General features: G+C 39.3%; 1 protein-coding gene across 7 annotated transcripts in view; it reads left to right on the top strand.

Annotated features, from left to right (window-relative positions):
* The window catches only part of RUNX1T1 (RUNX1 partner transcriptional co-repressor 1), a 228,537-nt gene that overhangs the window by 169,047 nt on the left and 39,608 nt on the right, over positions 1–19,882 (top strand). For all 7 annotated transcript variants that reach the window (XR_009759645.1, XM_061602866.1, XM_061602831.1 and 4 more), the window contains 3 exons: positions 10,427–10,677; positions 11,722–11,807; positions 13,068–13,263. Coding sequence is in view for 6 of the 7 variants with exons in the window: in XM_061602866.1 (XP_061458850.1) it covers positions 10,427–10,677; positions 11,722–11,807; positions 13,068–13,263 (533 nt within the window). In the remaining variant the exon portion in view is untranslated. The remainder of the gene's footprint in view (positions 1–10,426; positions 10,678–11,721; positions 11,808–13,067; positions 13,264–19,882) is intronic.

Below are 19,882 nucleotides of genomic sequence, written 5' to 3'. Positions count from 1 at the left end.
TTACTGGGCCATAAAGAGAAAAGGGCTCATGCAAAGCTTGCACAACAGTTTGCACAAGCAGAAGAACTCTGGATTTGGAACCACTTTTCTCATGCAAGTTCTCATCCATGAGGCTGTAACTAGCACTTGCATGAAGGTTTTGTTCTAGCAGAAGTAAACTACTGTATCCCAGCTGTGTTTATCACTCTCACCTAGCTGAAGAGATACAATAAAGATGACAGACTTTATAGGTGTGATGATACAGTTATCATTGGCAGCAGTTCCAACTCAATGTCCTTCTGTTTCTCCTCTTGTTTCTGGTCAAATAGAGTTTGAGGGTTTTGTTGTGCTTCAAAACTTGCAAAACCTAACCAAAGATGAAATGTATATTCAAGTTACTGAACGACTATAATCTCTACAAAAGCTAAGTTTCATGTCATCTCATTCATGCTAGGTCCAGGCTATTTTGGAGATAAATTTCTCCCAGATGAGCCTTTATGGATATTATCTTTGGATAGGGCCCTTTACATGTCCCTTTGTAGCTAGAAGTGAGGTTATCCAGTTGGAACAGGAGTTTTTCAAGATTGGCACTGTCTTTCAGATGCCTGTTCCAGTAGAAGCGCACAGAGTTGACCCACTGATGATCTTTTGAAAGCATTTAATGCCATTTAGTTGTTTTTATGGTGTGTTTGTAAATCACCTTAAGACTCATGTGGAAGGTGATTTCATAAATTAAAAAAATCAATAAATTACATTTAAGGAGATGTTAAATTCTGCTTGCTGTACTTTTCCTTGATTGGCTTCTTGTACCTTTGGTGGATTTGTATATTGTTACTATTTCATATTGTATCTATACAGTATACTGCATTTAGATGACATAGTATTTATTTATTTATTTATTGTATTTATATACCGCCCCATAGCTGAAGCTGTCTGGGCAGTTTACAGTAACTAGAAACATTAAAAACACTATTGATTGTAAGCTGCTTGTGAGCCCTTTTTTTACAAAACATAAGGCAGGCAGGGTAGAAATCAGTAAAATAAAGCTAATAAATCTATTATCTGCCCTTCACACTTCCTTGATGTTCATCATATCCAGTGTTGCCTGTTCAGTGAAGGCTGAAAAGAGGTGTGATATTCCTTGTTTGCGCCTCTTGCATGTACCTACCGATGCTTTAAAGGTTTGTAGACAGTCTGAAAAAAATATGCATCAGAGAGAGAGAGAGAGAGAGAGAGAGAGATGCCCAGCTCAACTGTAGGCAAGGTTTATGGAGCAGCCTGACAGCAGAGCTCTGTGTTTCACTGAATGTTTTCTTGGTACATATGGTCTGATACGGATGAGCAGCCACAGTGAGATTTTGGAGTCTATTAAACTAGCTCATTAAAAAGATCAATCTGTTTCTGTAATAATACTGGGAGCCATCAGTCATTGAATGAGAGATGAGAGTGACACCTGAGGAGACAACACTTTTTTTTTTTTGCAATTTTGCATGGCATGTCAGGGAGAAATTATTTTCCTCACTCTATGTAAATGACTCTTTTGCTGTTGTTAAGACTTCTAGCCTATTGCAGGAAGAAATGGTCTAATGGCTACACTATTACATTTGATCCAATACTTTTTTTCCTAGCTTATGAGAAGGAACTTATATGTGAACATACTGAAATTGCTAGCTATGTAATTGTAGCCTCTAGATGTACTAATCACCTTACTTGCCAGGTATGGCAGAATGGACAGCAGCAGTGAGCGATTGGCTAAATTGGCTTCCTTTATAAGAACAAAGGAAAGATGTGAAAGATGGAGTGACTTTATGGATAATTAGGATTCATTTATTGAATTTTGTAAACTGAGGCTCCCTCTTAATGTCCGAGCAGACCTGTATAGGAATATGCTGCGGATTTATTTACGCCTAACCCACATCTAAGTTATAAACTGAATTAATTTGGTACAGTATTCTAAAGGGAGGTATTTTCTCAGACAAAGGCAATAAGGCCATAAGAGCCCCTCTAGATCACAGCAAAGATCCACATTATCTTGCACAATAGTGTAGTGACAAATTCAGAAGTGCAGGATCACTTCATTATAGTCACACCACTTCATAGCCACACCCCTTTTCCATTTTCTCTTGACTCGGTTGCTCTCTCTGTTGTCTCGCAAGTCCACACTCCACTACAACAGACATCTTTAGGAGCCAGTCAGCATGAAAGAGGAAGAGAATTCTCAGTTGCTGAACTCACTTCCTTTCACTCTGATTGGCTCCAATCAGCACAAAAGGACAAGGACTCTTCTCAATGGCTAAAATGCTTCCTCTTTATGCTGATTGGCTCATATCCAAGGACCTGGCTGGGATCCTGCTCCCAAAAAAGTAATGGGTTTATAACCCCACTCACCTCTGGACAACTCCACCCCTGTCCTGCATCCTCTTTCTCATGGAAACCTGCCTCTGGAAAGCCCATAAGCAAAGGATGAAGCCCCTCTCTTAGTTCTGCTTCCCCAGCAAATGGTATTCAGTGGCATGTAGGTTCAGAGCTATTAGGGATATTAGTCATTCATAGTATCCAATAATTTGTCTAATCCACCTTTTAATGCTTACTAATTGATTTTGTGACAACTAAGGAGCCCCAAATGATGTAGCATTTCCTCATAAAGAAGTTGTTCAGTGGTCTGATCATGATAGATGCCCTTTTCACCACCTTTTCCAGGTCTACGTACTGCTTGAGATGGAGTGACCAGAACTGTACACAGTATTCCAAGTTTTACACACCATAGATTTTGTATTCAGGAATTATGTTAATAGCAGTTTTATTTTTGGTCCTTTTACTAATAATTCCTGGCATGGAATCTACCTTTTTCACCTGCTGTGCCAACATTTTCACTGAGCTATCCATCACAACTCCAAGTTCTCTTTCCCTGTCAGGATTGCTTGCCCCAGTGTACATCGTGTTACTTACACTGAACTGGAATTGCCATATTTATTTATTTGTTTGGTAATTCACCCAGTTTGAGAGATTCTTTTGGAGTTCTTCATAGTCCACTGGGGTAATTTGGTGTCATCCGCAAACTTGGCTACCTTTTGACTCCTAATGCTAGATCACTTATAAGCAAGTTAAAAACCACAGGTTCCAATACAGCTTCTTGAGGAAGCTTCCAATAGCCAGAGCCAGTTCTGCCAGCTTTGATGAGAGAGTTTAATGAGAGAATGTGCCAAAAGCTTTTTGAAAGTCCAGATGCAGTGTCTATGAGATTACTCATATCCACATGCTGTTGATACCCTCAAAGAAGTCTAAAGATTTAGTGAAGCAAGAACTTCCTTTGCAAAAGCCATGCTGATTCTTCCTTAGACTGCTTCTATATGCTTGATAATATAGAATATTTAATAATATGTTGATAATATTTATTTTTAATAATGTTTTCTACAATTTACCCATAAAGATGCTAAGATTAAGCTAACTGGCTTGTAATTTCTTGGATTCCTTTTGCAAATAGATGTTACATTGGCTACTTTCCAGTCTGCTGATATGGAGGCCAGTTTTAGAGACAAGTTAGATATACAGTGCCTTGCAAAAGTAATCAGACCCCTGACCAATGCTCTCATGTTACTGAATTGGAAATGGTACATTGTAATTTCATTCTGTATGATACTTTATTCTGAAACACTGAAACTCAAAATCAATTATTGTAAGATGACATTGACTTTATGTTGGGAAATGTTTGTAAGAAACATAAAAAATGAAACATATTACTTGCATAAATATTAAAAAACCCCACATTAATATTTGGTACCACCTTTCGCTGCAATAACAGCTTTACATCTTTTGGGGGTAGGTATGTACCAGCTTTGCACACAGTATCGGAGGGATTTTGGCCCATTCTTCTTGGCAGATTCATTTCAGGTTGGTTGGACATCGCTTGTGGACCACAATTTTCAAAGAGCACCACAGATTCACAATGGGATTGAGATCAGGACTTTGACTGGGCCACTGTAGGACATTCACCTTTTTGTTTTTGAGCCACTCCAATGTTGCTTTGGCCTTATGCTTGGGATCATTGTTCTGCTGAAAAGCGAATTTCCTCCCACACCTCAGTTTTTTAGTGGACTGAAGCAGGTTCTCTTGCAGTATTTCCCTGTATTTTGCTCCATTCATTCTTCCTTCGATTTTAACAAGATGCCCAGTCCCTGCTGATGAGAAGCATCCCCACATCATGATGCTGCCACCACCATACTTCACTGTAGGGATGGTGTGTCTTGAGGCATGGGCAGTGTTAGGTTTGCGCTATACATAGCGCTTTGAGGTTTGGCCAAAAAGCTCTATCTCGGTCCCATCTGACCACAAAACCTTTTCCCACATCACAGCTGGGGCACTCTTCTGCTTTCTGGCAAACTCCAGACATGCTTTCAGATGGTACTTTTTGCGTAACAGCTTCTTTCTTGCCACCCTCCTATACAGGCCAGTGTTATGCACAGCTGTTGATATGGTTGACTGGTGCACCATTACTCCCTTCCCAGACACTGAACTCTGTAGCTCCTTCAAAGTGATTGTTGGCCTCTCTGTGGATTCTCTCACGAGTCTCCTCCTTGTTTGAGCTCTGAGTTTTGAGGGATGGCCTTTTCTTGGCAGTGCCTGGGTGGTGTGATGCAGCTTCCACTTCCTGATTATTGATCCAACTGTGCTCACTTGAATATCCAAACACTTGGATATTATTTTTGTACCCTTTTCCTAATCTATGTATTTGTATTACATTATCTCTCACTTCTGTAGAATGCTCTTTGGTCTTCATTTTCCTTCAGATCCACAGCCTGAGCACTGATCTTTCAACAGTGGGGTTTTTATCCTGATAATGTGACAGCAACTTTAATGGTTCACAGGTGGAGGCTAATGGTGATGTAACTGTGTCCTCGATAAGGCAATTTCATCTATGTAAATTGGGAGCTTCTACAGCACAGGGGTTGAATAATGCAAGCAACATGTTTCAGTTTTTTATGTTTCTTAAAAACATTAGCTGAGGATTAGCTGTTTCATATTTCATTTGTTCTCTTGGGTGGACCTGGCAATTTGTTCTTTTTAGTTTGTCGATAAGCCTTAGAACTTTACCTCTATTTGTTTCTGTCCTTCAGACTCTCTCTCTGAAAAAGTCAGTCCAGGCATAGGATTATCTACATCTTCAGCAGCGAAGACAAACACAAAATCCTTTCAGCTTGTCTGCAATTTCCCTGTTCTCCTTTGGCAGAGATTATTTTATCCTCTAATGGGCCAAATGCCTCACTGGCTTCTGCTTCTGACTTTTTTTAAAAAAAGTACTGTTGGTCTTGGCAATGAGACCAATTATTGTTGCGTTGTTTTTGCAATTCTCAGATTCTTTTTTCTCTTGCCTTATTGTCAACATACATTTGTATGTTCCCCCCCCCCCAGTGTGGTCAGAATACTTATCTGCAAAAGTGGATGTGCAATTTTCACAATGTTAGGACGTTTCTGTTTTGTTAATTGCACATCACTGCACACTTTTAAAGCACTTTCATTCACCATTTGATTATCTTGTAAAAGACGCTATTGTTGTATTTGCATTTTGTCAACAGAAATAAGGTAGCCTGACTCAGGCTTAGCTTCTTAGTGAGAAATTAACCATGCCTTCCCCAAATCCATAGGGGGATAGCAGTCACCTTGGCAATTATGGGCAACAGTTCAAATCTGGCCTTACAAATCCTCCAGTCTAGTGAACAGCAGCTACACTTGAGTTAGGAAGCTAACTGCTTGAGAGGGGTATTTCTCCAATTGCTTCCAACCCTAATTCAAATGCTAATCAGTAGCTGCTCTCCCTATCCCCGCCACTATCCCTTTCATGTTCCCTGTAATGCAGATTGCCTTGGGTCAACTACTCAAGGATGTGCCCTGTAACTTGTGGCTGCTTAGTGATAGAGCACTTGTTTTACCTGAAAAGGTCCAGGTTCAAATCCCTGACATATCCAGTTAAACAGACCAGGAAGCATATGATTGGAAAGCTATCTGTGTCAGGACTTGGAGAACTTCTGTCAGTCAAATTAGACAAAACTGGGTTACATGGACAAATAGTTCGATCAGGTACAAGGCAGCTCCCTGTGTTTCTTTGTGTTAGGCCCCATGAGTATGGGTATTATCAGTGGCTTCTCTAAGCATGTGTAGTATGGATTGAGCCAAATTATGAAACTTGTATCAGTACTTACAATTAGTTATAAGGTACAATTAGAACAATAGTAGTGTTCTCATGGTAATGGGAGAGAGACTGGAGAGATATGGAAGTCCCAACGGCTCTAAAACCTAGCATAATGTAATTGTTGCATTGTTCCCCATGCAAAGGCACAGACTCAATGCTGATCACAATTAGTTTAACTGCAGAACATCTTACATGTTGGTTTTTCACAGACCCTGCAGCTTGCTTGGGACCTCTGTTCACATATGTGAACACACAATTTTCACTTCAAGCATGAAAAATTACAGCTATTCACAGCAGTCCTATTAATTATATGTCTCCTTTGAAGAGTCATGTGTGACCAGGGCCGGTTCCAAAGGGCGGCCAGGTTGAGCACTGGCCCGAGGGCCCCGCAGCTACAGGAGCCCCTGGAGGGCCCCTAAGGAGCCCCTAAGGGGCCCTCTGCTCCCCTTCCACGATCCGTGGTGCGAGCCACGTGGCAGATAGCAAGACAAGAGCTTCTGAGCCACCCGCCGCCGCCACCTACCTTTCTCTGCTGTTCTTTGTGGTTGCGCGCACTGCGTGCGCAGGGTTGCCATCAATCGAGATGGCGGCCGAGGTTTCTGTAAGGGACTGAAGCCTCTGCCGCCATCTTGGTTGATGGCAGCAATGTGCGCGCTGCATGCCATCAACCAAGATGGTGGCAGAGGCTTCAGTCCTTTACGGAAACCTCGGCTGCCATCTTGATTGATGGCAACCCTGTGCGCACAGCCGCAAAGAACAGCAGAGAAAGGTAGGTGGCGGCAGCGGGTGGCTCGGAAGCTCTTGTCTTGTGATCCGTGGCGCAGCTCATGCCACGGATCGCGGAAGGGGAGCGGAGGGGCCCAGGGCAGGCTGATGCCCAAGGGCCCCGGCATTTGTGGAGCCAGCCCTGTGTGTGACAAGGTGTTAAGAATATTGTCTCAGAAGTGTCTCATACAAATCATTTCCATGTTTCTTTTTTATTTTTTTTAATGGCAGTTAACTTGTGGTTTCCAAGTTGGCTCCAAAGGACAGAAGATGTAAAAGATGGTATCTGACTAAGACATACTCGTAAAAGACCCGTTGAAATCACTGGACAAGTTAGTAATGACTTAAGTAAGTCCATTGATTTCAGTGGGCCTATTGTCAGTATAAGACAGTCAGACACACTCAGTGTCTGTTCATTGAAGTGTTCCATTTTATTGGACCAAGCTAAATTGCATAGTATAGTGTGCAAGCTTCAGGCTGCAGAAAGATCTACATAGACAAAAGTTGTGTGGGTTACATTTTTAAAATATTACTTGTTAGCCATGTTGGTAGGATTTATATCCTAAAAGGTGGAATATAAATAATTGTAATAAATATAAATAAATAAGTCAGCAAAACTTAAAGTACAGATAAGTTGCACCACTTGTAACTCAGGACTATAATAAACCATCGTCAAAAATTCTTTTATCTTCAGCTTTGTAAAGAATTTGTTATCAGCAATGTAGATTTTTCAGTCACTTAGTTCCATCAATCTGTGTTGGTCCAATCAAATACACAATTTTCACTACCTGGTATCCTCTATCACAAAAGCATGAGGGAGGGAGGTTTATTTTCTTTCAGAGGTAAACCTTTTATCATTTCTGCTGGTGTTGACAGGATATCAAAGGTAGATTTGTCCACCACTCCCTGGGTAATAGCAACTTAATACAATAAAATGAGGAAAAAGCACAGAAAGTTTTCAAAGAATCATAGCTGTGTGTGCAGAAGGATGGCAGCAATCGTTTTGTTTGAAAGGATCCAATTTCAAAAAGCAGCATGACCATTTTAAAAGTACTGTTGTATAAACATTTTATGACACGGTTTCCTTTCAACCCCGTGCTTTTACTTTTTCTGCCTATCAAGGCTCATGTAGGAAAAGTTGTAGTCATACCAACAGCAGTGGGATTTTTCCTCCCTCCTCTGCTATAATTGCTTCTATACAAGCAGACATTTTAAGAACAGCCTTTGTATATGGGGTTTCCAAAAATGTATCTGTAAAATCTTTGAAATGTAAACACAGACGTGTAAATTCTGGCTGTTAGAGAACTATCTGAGATATTTCCCATGCAACTTAAAAAAAAAAGTACCAGAACTTTTCAGGTTCTTTGAGTTTGGCAAAAATTTTTATTTCAAATGGCTCCATTGTGATTTATGACCCTTCTTGTTTCAGGCCTGTTTTCCAAAATACAGAAATCACTCAAATCTATTTAATACTCCAGTTGGACTAAATGATCATTGTATTCCTTCTGTCACTAAAAAAATCTCTAAATCAAAATGGTCAGCTGTATTTGCTAATTAAAATATAAACTGTTTCAGATGCTTTGGAATGAGTCCTGCTTGCAGGCTTTCCCATAGACATCTGGTTGAGAACAGAATGCTGGCCTAGGTGAGCATTTGGTATGATCCAGCAGGGCTCATATTCTTATGGTGGTTGGCTTATTCTAACCCTTTTCAATGAAGTGATATATCTTGTTCTCTGCAGTTATCTCTGTTAATAATGATATGGTGGCCCACAGAAAGCCTAATCTACACATCATGAGAAAACGTATAGATGTCTCCTGTTACATCTCTTAAATCCACAGCTTCCATTTATCATTCCTTCCTTATTTGCCTTTATTCACTTCCTCATTGACTCAGAACAACTTTCTTAAGAAGAGTATGCATAGAGATCTTTTTTTCGCTCCAGAGATCCACTACAGGAGTCATTCAGTGGCCTGGGTCACATCTCACACTAAAGCAAACCATGAATTGGCACAAGTGTGTAGGCTCCAGGTGAGATCGCAGCCGCTTTGCTCTTCTTCTGTCATTTTGCTGATGATTTAGCTCTTTCCAGACTAGCCATGAGTTGTAACCAAGGTTTGATCTATGGCAGCCTTTCCCAACCTTTGGTTCCCCAGATGTTATTGGACTACAACTCCCATCAGCCCCATCCAGCATAGCCAATGGTCGGGAATGATGGGACTTGTAGTCCAGCAGCATCTGGAGACCTGAATATTAGGAAAGGCTGATCTATGGTTTACAGCTCATGGTTTGTCCAGAAGAGATAAACCACAAGCCAAGGTTTGGACGACACATTAAGCCACACCATGACTTTGCTCAGCGCAACAGCAGAACGACCAGGGAAGAGCAAAGTTGCCATGATGTCTTCTGTCTGGGAGCCTGCACCTTCATGTGTTCACACTAAACCATGGTTTAGCTTAGCATGACATATGAACTAGGACAATATATCTGATAGCTGGAAAACATACAATATGTTAAGCTCAACCTGGTTGGAAGTAAAGGTTGATTTTCTTGTCATCTGATGCAGAAGTGGACATGGTTAATGCACTTGATTGGCAGTGGTAGTCCCTTCCCCATGGTGTGATCTCACATTGCTTGGGACAATATGTGAATAAAAGACAATTGTGTGGGCCTTTCTCATGCAATCATTAGGCTTCTTTCCAGTCCGGATGATTATTTAGCCCCATAGACAGATACCAGAAGCCTGCTCCTAATTCTGCATTTTTTAAAAAAATCTAGTGGACCATCAGCTCTAGAGATGTGTGTGTGGTGTTTACTTGAAAGCCTTTATAATTCTGTAAAATTCAGAGACCTACATATGTTGTTACCTTGTATCAGTAGTGTCTAATGCAAATAATGTGTTTCAAATTTCCATTATATTTCTCTCTGGAAAATATTTAACAAAATTCTCACTTTTTCCTAGGTTTGGTATACATTTGCATAGAAAGAACTGAACTTTCACTCTTATGAATTATATATATATATTTAAAAGCCAACATTTTTCATGTTTATAACACTGTATTGTTCTCTTGATAATTCCATACATCATATATGTAGGCAATGTTTTGGGATTTAAACACTTGTCATTGACAGGAGATCATTACAATATCATCAAGAAGCAAAGTCAGAAATGAGTCAAGTATTTGCAGCTATAAGGCCATGTATTGGATAATAAAGAAATGTATTGGATAATAAAGAAAAAAGTTATTCTACCAAATTGACAGTAAAACATTGACACGAAGAAGGAATTTATGGATGTGGCTATTGCTGAGTTTTAAGACAAGGAAAGGTGCACGCTGGAATAAATACTCCATTGCTCACTTGTTAGGGGAGTCTGAAATAAATGTCTACAATGCATAAATGTATTTGATCTACTGTATGTACCGTAACAGTTACACTCCACTTCCCTGTGGGGAGAAAATAACTAAACAAAATGTATTGCTCTTTTTTTTTTAGAACCAAAGAAAATGGCTTTGACAGAGAGCCTTTGCACTCAGAGCATCCAAGCAAGCGGCCCTGCACTATTAGCCCAGGCCAGCGGTACAGTCCAAATAATGGTTTGTCTTACCAGCCCAATGGTCTGCCTCACCCCACTCCGCCTCCACCTCAGCATTACCGTTTGGATGATATGGCCATTGCCCACCACTACAGGGACTCATACAGACACCCCAACCACAGGGACCTCAGGGACAGAAACAGACCTATGGGTAAGCAAAACCCTTCCAAACCCTTCATCTTCTTTTGCCCTAGATAAACATCAAACTAACCCTCCCTAAACTAGCACCTCCTGGTGTGACTGGAGTTAGAAGGTTTGGAACCTTTATCTTTGTCATAAGCACTGCAGCAGTAATACTACCTTAGGATCCACGTCTGACACACAGTGTCCCATACAGTTCCTTTGGGATTGGCAAAATGATGCTTTAGCCACAGCAATATATATAGGCAGTTTTCTGGTGCATAGCATGCACAATACACAGCTTGGGACTCACATACCTGAGAGACTATTTATCCCTATATTAGCCACTGTGCCAGTTACAGTTGGACAATCAAGCCTTTCTCTGTGTGCTGTCACTGTATGAGATTGGAATGATGACAGCCAGAAGTCGGGCCTTTACCACTATGGCACTTAAGCTTTGAAATGCTTAGCCTCAAGTGAGGAGATCCTCATCTTCATCTGCTCCTGTGAAGTTAATTCTGTGGTTGAATCACATAATGGTTTGTATGTTTCACCAATGGGTTTGTTTTTTTGGGGGGGGGAGAGTAGTTTGTATTATATTATTCAATGTCAGCTACTTTGAGCATTGGGGGGAACAGCCTAAAAGTGCTTTAAATCAATAAATACTCTTTGCCCCCTTCCCTACTTGCTGGTTTATTGATTGCGAGCTTGCTCTCTACTTATCTGTGTCAAGCTGTGTTCTTCCCCCCTTCTTGTTGATCTGATAATGCTGAGGATCAGTGGGGCAGCCCTGTATTTTTATTTTTCATTGACCATCTACTTCTCTAGATCTTGCTTTGGGAACTGTGAAAGTCTTTATATCTTGGGCCTTCTGGAATTGTTCCCTACTTGTTTCTTTCATTCACTTGACCCCTGGTGTATCTGATCAATGTGTTGCTTAATGTCTGTGTTTCATAACCAGGCAATACTGTGGATGTCTGTAATTTATGGGCATATGCAGAAAATTAAATTATTACTAGATTACTCCTGCATGCTATTAATATTTTATTTGGGGGGGTTGCTCTGTTTTTGGCAGGGTTGCATGGCACACGTCAAGAAGAAATGATTGATCATAGGCTAACAGACAGAGAATGGGCAGAAGAATGGAAACACCTCGACCACGTAAGAAATAAGAGTGCATGTTTGTGTCTAAATAGAAATATATAAGTACATCATGATTTTAAAGTAATAAGCATTGTCAAATGCATACTATTTAAATTATTCAGGTCTTCCCCAACAGCATGCAAAAAACTGTAAAGATTTGCATCTTAATCCAGATATACTTGTGGGTTGGAGGACCTCTTTTGTGTGTTATCTCTTGAACTGTGCAGGCAACCAAAGGCCATGAGGTTAGGCAGTTGGGTTTGTCATACGTGTGAGCTGATGTAGCATATGGAAAAGGATTGTGAGCTGGAAAGTGCCAATTCAAACATCTTCTCAGGCTTGAATTCACTAAGTAGTCTTCATCAAGTCGCTATTGCTCAACCTTAGCCTTCCCATCTGCGACATGGGGATCAGAAACCAATCTACTGATTGATTGATTTATTTATACCCCGCCCTTTTTCCAGTGGAACTCAGGGCGGCTTACAACAACATAAATACATATGGTTAAAATATTCAAAATTCTACATTAAAATAAGATTAAAGCAGCTGCTATATATGTACAACACTTGGGCCTCTTGAAATGCACTGTATAAATGCTTGTTGTATAATTTTTCATGATCACTGTGATACTTATCTAGGCATTTCTATTTAATTTGCGAATAATATGGAAGTTGTCTCAGCCATGGTCTTCTTCCCATGTTATATTACTTATTCCCACACTGTTGGAGTAGCATGAGATGTACCCAGCCATGTTGGAGGAGTCCATTCTGAGGCTGCTGTCTGTGCCAGCATCACCCATATAAAGTGTGGGAATTGTAGCATGGGTTAGACTCGCAGAGTGGGTGAATCCCAGATGGCTCTGGACTTCTGGCATCATCCAGTAGTGTGGGAAGAAGTTGCACTATTGCAACTCCCATGCCAGCAAACATAAAATTAGTGTATGAGATTTCTAAACCCCCAAGGAATTGTTTATTCAGTGCACTCCTGAACCGCTCCTTCAAAACTTCCCAGTTACTGAACGAGGAAGAAGTTCTTGGCAATTTTGATTGAATAAATAGAAATTATGATTAATGCTATCATAAACCCATGAAAACCGGTATGGTGTAGTCATTAGAGTGTCAGAGTGAGACCGAATCCCAAATTCTAATCCCCACCTCACCCATGAAACCATCACCTTGGGCCAGCTGTGATCTCGCATCATAACCTACTTCATAGGGATGTTGTAAAATTAAAAGTGTGTGTGGTGGGAAGCCTTATCATTTCCTTTCTGACATTTAGCTCTTAAACTGCATCATGGACATGGTGGAAAAAACAAGGCGATCTCTCACTGTGCTACGGCGATGTCAGGAAGCTGACCGGGAGGAACTGAATTACTGGATACGGCGGTACAGTGATGCGGAGGATTTAAAAAAAGGCAGTGGTAGCAATCATTCCAGGCAGCAGAGTCCAGTGAATCCAGATCCCGTCCCTTTAGGTACTGTGTCTATATTAAATGAAAACTTAAAAGAGCATCTGTTAATCTTTTCTACAATGTAGGGCTCCTTAGAATTTGCTTCTCACAATCCTTTCTCTTAGTCCATGTACCAATTTTGTTAACATGTTTTCTCAATATGGGTGTCTATTTGAAGTCACCAATAAAAAGGAAAATTGTACTGAAATGCAACTTCCCTCCATGCACTCACTTGTATTAGGCATTTTAGTCTGTTCTGTTTATCAGCCCCAGTAAGGAAGAGAAAATTCCTAATATTTATTAGGAGAGTGTGAACTGATAGCGAGTATAGCTACTTTGGATGCCATTCTGGCTCAACTTAAATATTTCTTTTTCAATTTGCAAAACCTTTACCAAGCACATTTATTTGTGTTTTTTGTTTAAATCCTAATATAATAATTTAAATTCCAATATCAGATAAAATCCTAATATCAGATAAAAGGCATAGTCCTTGTGTGATAGAGTTTCTCTATCTAGTACAGTTTACAAAAGAGACATAATGCAAAGGCAGTGTGTTTATAGTAGGAAGGCAGACCAACCATTTCTGAATAGTCCCAAGAGTAACTGGTACACTGTTAAAATTGGTAGTCCTCTAACCAACAAGGGAACTGATGGATCATGGCTGTGGTATTTTGTTTTAACTCCACAACTTAATTAAGGCCATCACAAAGTATAAATATTGCTTTTGTGTGCTATGTACGTTGCAAATGTCACAGATCCCCCTTTGTCATTTTTAATGAGCTAATCCACCCTGTAAAAATTACCAGCTTGTCAACTCCAGTAGCTTGGAGGGGAGGAGGGAAGGACCATCTGTTATGACTCTCTTTTTTTTACTTTATGATTTATGTTGGTACTCATTTTGAATATCAGTGTCAACTATAGCTATAATCAGCCCATTTTCAGTTACTATAATGGCTCTAATCCAGAGGACCATGAGTGGAAGAAGGAAAAATATTGCTTACATAATTCTGTGCACACATGAGCAAACCTTTGCGTGAAAAAGTATTGCTCACATAAATCTATGCACACATGTGCAAACCTTTGCTCGGGGTGGAACAGTCTTCCATATGTGGCATGGATGCAACTTGATTTTCCTTGCTCGAAATTGCAGATAAAGCAACCTGTGCAAGGCAAATAGATAATTCTCATGCTGTTCTCTTGCAGAAGAGCTTCTCTTGATTATGACCTTTCTAATGCAACACTGAACTGAGGTGAGAGGGTATAGCAGATACTGTGTTCAGTTCCTGGCATTGTCAATTAAAAGTAACTCAGGGAGGGAAGGGGTAAGAGATGTCTGTTCTTGAGACCTTGAAGAATCACAGCCAGAGTAAACAATACCTACTCTGTAAGTAGGTGGGCCAGTGGTCTGATTCATAACAAACCTTCTTCATATGAATCTCAGCATGAATCATGTATGCCCAAGTACTGTTAAAAATAGCAGTCACATTTTGAAGTCTCTCTCTCTGTCTCTCTCTCTCACACACACACACACACACAGAGAGAGGGGGGGGGAAAGTTCTTTGAAACTCCAGTAGTAGAAATGTTGTCAGTACACTTGCTATAAATTCACTCAAATGCAAAAAAACCCTTGCAGTTTAAGAATGTACCTATAGCCCACAGATATTTCTATCAAACTTTAAAAAGCAGGGAAATTGGGCAGCTATAGTGAATGCAGCAGGAGCAGGAGACCTGACCTCCTCTCTGAGATATTGGACTGCCCTACAAATTTGTCAAAATGCAAACACTATTTGGGTTGGTCTTTCACAGTCCAATCCACTTCCTGTGTAGCTTGGAAGAATTTGGTCACATGTGCCTCTGAGCGTATGGTGAGTGGTGGCAACACCTGCCATCTCCAAAGATAATTATATTTTTGTATGTTTGTTGGTGTTCTTCTTACTTTGCTTCTTTCCTGTGTTACTGTTTCTACAGAGAATCTAACCTAGAAAATTATATTTATCTCATTATTCACCCAAGAAATCTGTGTCAAATTTATTTTTATAATTTCAAAGCCTTTTTATTGGTCAGTGTCATATGATGATTGACAGTCTTTTGTGTTTCAAACTGGAGGTTATGTTCTGTTTGTATTATGTGTGCATTAACAGTTGAATCTGAAACTGCAGTTTAATGTAAAATCAGACTGACTACAATATATTGCTACTTAAGCAATGAATCTAGCTGTTGGAAAAAACAAACTTGGCCTGCCCAAGATGCATGTTTTCAGCCTGCTATGCTTAAACTACTCCACTTAAGGAAAGGTGGGCATGGTCAATTAAAAACACAGAGCACACCTATGAGACCACTGACAGAAGAAAGTCCAACAGGGCTCTTGGTTTTTTTCTCTTGTTTTACACTTTGAACTCTCGATTCTTTCTGACTCTTTGGTGTGTTGCCATGAAAACTTAGAAGGTTGTTAAGCAAGCGTTTCTGAATTCAGGACTGTAGGTTTTGTAAGGTTTTGTTTTGAAATGACCTTATGGGAAGCAGCAGAATGGCATGGGGAGGTATTTTCAATTTAACATTGCGGAATGTGAAAAGTTCATGCTGGCTATAGTATACAGCCACTCTCGTGGCTGTATAATAACAAGGAAATCGAATAAACATTTGGGTGTATTGTACTGGACACTTGAAATTTCTATGCACTATTGCTCATATCTGCATATATATTTGACTAAGCTATGCCAGACAATTACAATAGCATAGTCTATTGTTGTTGAAACTAAAATAAGTGTTTAAATATTTGCATGGAAGATAGGAGAGTAAAATTGTTTCAGTCTTGAATAATCCACATGTATAAAAATAGCACTTAGAAATGCTCATACTTACAACTTACTTGATGTAAAATGATGGGCAATCATGTAAATAATCTATCACTTTATTCAGGCACTTTATTCAGGAATGTTTAACATTATGAATAGCATTTGATCTTCACCCTCATAATAAGGAATCCCTTTTAATATATCATGTGGTATAGTAAACATAATAGGCTGAGTTACCAGTGAAGGTTTCTTAGGAAGCTAGAAACATAGGAAACTGCCTTAATACCAAGACATTTTTTGGTCATATCTAGCTCAGTATTATCTACCCTGACTGGCAGCAGCTCTCCAGATTTTCAGATGGGATCTTTCCCAGACCTATGTAGAAATGCCATGAATTGAGCCTGGGACCTTCTGCATGCAAAGCATGTGCTGTACCACTGAGCTACAGCCTTGCCTCTTCTTTGGTTTTCTATATTATATATTTAGCTGATGGACAGGTGAGCGAGATAGATGTAATTTGAAGATTAACACTATAAAACTTTTACCCAGTTTGGATGGGTACACATGGCACTATCTTGGCAACAGATAACTACACTCATTCGAATCTAGGAAGGAGAATCATGTGTACAAATAATGATTGACAGGAGCATGCTCCATTGAAAGCAATGGGCCATCTTGTCTGGGCAAGGCCTTTGTGTACATTGGATCTCCTGGGTCTGTAAGAAAATGCCATACTGACATGTGGGCTAGGGATGGCGAAGATTTGGTTTGTATTTTAATGATAAACGTCTGTGTTAGAATTGTTTTTAATGTTTTCTTTAATAATATGTTTTAACCCTTTTTTTAAAAAAAGTTTTTAAAGCTTTTTTAAAAATGTTTTTAATGTGGTTTTGTTTTAATGTATTTTAAGTTTTTTTGTGATGTTTTAGAGTGTTTGCCGCCTGGCTCCTGCTGGAAGGAAGGGTGGGATATAAATCAAATAATAAATAAATAAAATAAATAAACTATGCTAACCGAAACCTTAGAAAAATCTCTTTTCTCTGAATTTTGCAGTGCAGTTCTCCAGCCAAACAATCTGTAGAAAAATGAATATACTAAGGGAAGGTGTTCATAGAAATGCATACATTAGTGAAAATTAGATATAAAAACGCATTACATTATGGAAAATTATTTGCAAAAAAGTATATTAGGAGAAATTCACACTAAAACACTGATGAATTTTTATATGGATTTTTTTATTTGCAAATTGCTGTGGTAATGTGGATAACTGTATTTAAAACCAAACTGTATTGAAACCAAAACTGAAAGATTTGTGAATCCCTAGTCTGAACCTAATTCTGCTAAAAGGTAGGCATGTATGATCCAGGAACAAAGTTCACAGATGGCAAGTTGGTTCACTGATATTCCAGCTCTAAATTTGAGGCCTGCTTTAATGGAGAAAAGCAAACCATATGCCTATTTTTTAGTAACTGTGGCCAACTACTTGACATCATCAGTGTTAGAGTTGGTGGAATAGAAGGCTGCTACAGCATGGTTCTTTTGCTAAACTGTACCCTTCTCTCAGCTCCCATGAGCCCTTTTACTTTTAGCCTGCTAATTACTTTTAGGTCTGCTATAAGAGGCTACAGGTTTTAACAAGAATATAAGATCACCAGCTTGTAATCTTATTTCTTACTCCCTCTCAAGATTCCACCATTTCCCCATAATAGTAGAATTCAGTTATTTGCCAGTGATTGTTATGCAAGAAAAATCTTAAAACATTTTTATTTCAGTCTGCTTTTTATTAGCTGGTGTGATTAATTCATCGCTATTGCTCAGTTTTGGAGGGGTTATAGTGTGATCTTAATTGGGCGGTTATATTATATTATATTTTTGGCGAGAGCCAGTGTGGTGTAGTGGTTAGAGTGTTGGACTACAACCTGGGAGACCAGGGTTCTAATCCTCACACAGCCATGAAGCTCTCTGCGTGACCTTGGGCCAGTCACTGCCTCTCAGCCTCAGAGGAAGGCAATGGTAAACCACCTTTGAATACCGCTTACCATGAAAACCCTATTAGGGTCGCCATAAGTTGGGATCGACTTAAAGGCAATCCATTTCCATTTCCATTATATTATTATGTTGTTAATTAATATTATTATAATCTTATGAAATGTTGTAAACTGCATTGGGAGAGAATGGTGCCCTGAAGGGTGATTTATAATTAATTTATTAAAGAAAGAAAAACTAAGTGTGGATCAGAACTTGTTTCCTAAGCTTTGAGTTGCTACCATGCACTTCAAGGTGATGGAGGCAAGTATAATGATTAAACCTGGGTTTTATTTCTTTTTATTTCTTGTCTTCTGTATCTTGTTTCAGTTGTCAAAAATGCCTGTTCCATTCCGTGCTTGCAGCTCTGCTTATTATTTTGCATCAAATTCCCCCAATGATCTGCAGAATTCCAAAGTGCTTCTTGTACTTGCTGAACATCACAAACAGGTTGACAGGTTCTCTCTCTGATTTATGAACTGTTCCAGATCTCAAGGTTGATTATTCCCCTGCAGTATATACATGAAAAAAAAACTTTACATCACTTTGACAATAAGCCAAGTATATGAGGAAATGAATATTTTCCTTCTTATAAAAACAGGTCTTCTCGCCACAGTATGGTTACAAATGCTCTGTTCTTCAACTAGTTTAATAGACATTCTATTTTTTATTACTATCATCTCCATTTGTTGTGATCTTGTGAATTGGCTCATTTCTTTAATTTCTTTCAGAATGTATTTTTGACATTACGTTAGGTGTGCTAAAATCCTCTGCAATTCTTTGCATCTTTAACTATGTTATTTTCTTCTCAGTCTTTTCTCTTGCTCTGCACATAGTTCTGAATTGATATCTGCAAGCAATTGTCTGGTAATTCAATTAGAAAAAACTCTCTGAGTCCCTTCCATTTTCTAAAGCTATGAGCATGCTGTTTACATTTGCAAAGTAGCAAATCTTGTTTGTTGCAAGAATTAAAATCGCTTCCCCTACCCCCTTCTTTAGTTCCAAACTATTTTCCCCCAGATATGACTCTGAAAATGTCACTCTGTTTTATTTCCAAGAAATGCTGTTATTGTTCTCGATGGCTACAATCCAGCTATACTGTAGTTAATTCTGACAAAGTCCCATTGAAATATCAGTCATGACTAACTTTTAGCAGATGAGTGACCACAATCTCTTGTCTATAATGGATTTGTAAGTTTTGTTAACTTTGAAGAAAATATGCCCCCCTGTAGCTAGATAGGGATTTATTAAAACATTTACATTCCACTGTTCCAAAGCTTGAGGCAACCCAGCAGCTATCTATAGAATAGATGACATTCCCACTTTTCAGCTTCTACCAAGAAATGGAAAATAGCATTATGCAATTGTCAAAGGTTCCAAATCTATCTTGCAGGGCAGCTTCTCATAAAGCACTTTATAGGAGTTGATCCTAGATGTGACAAAAGGAACTACCACCATGTCAATATCCATCTTCTACAGGAAACTGCCTATGTAGCAAATTAAATTTATAATAAGCACCCCAGGCCATTTCTGATGCCTGTCTATCAAGGAGTAAAGCAGGGTGCAGAAGCAATCCTTGCCTCCTAATCTAGTCAAACAGGTAAATTGCTACCTCATCTATCACAGGAAGCATTGGGATTATTTACAAGCAGTTCCTCCATCTTGCCTGCATTCATTTTCAACCGATTTAACCTTATTTAACTGACCACTGCCTGCAAGTATTGGTTGGGAACTGAGACAGTGGGTACTTAGTTGAATAAATATAGATCTGGATGTCATCAGCATATTGGTTGACACCTAATTCCAAACTTCAGATATTCATA

Source organism: Rhineura floridana, chromosome 1, assembly GCF_030035675.1.
Source record: "Rhineura floridana isolate rRhiFlo1 chromosome 1, rRhiFlo1.hap2, whole genome shotgun sequence".
NCBI classification, from domain to species: domain Eukaryota; kingdom Metazoa; phylum Chordata; class Lepidosauria; order Squamata; family Rhineuridae; genus Rhineura; species Rhineura floridana.
The sequence above is the reverse complement of the archived record's forward strand: the minus strand, read 5'-3'. Positions and strand labels throughout refer to the sequence as shown.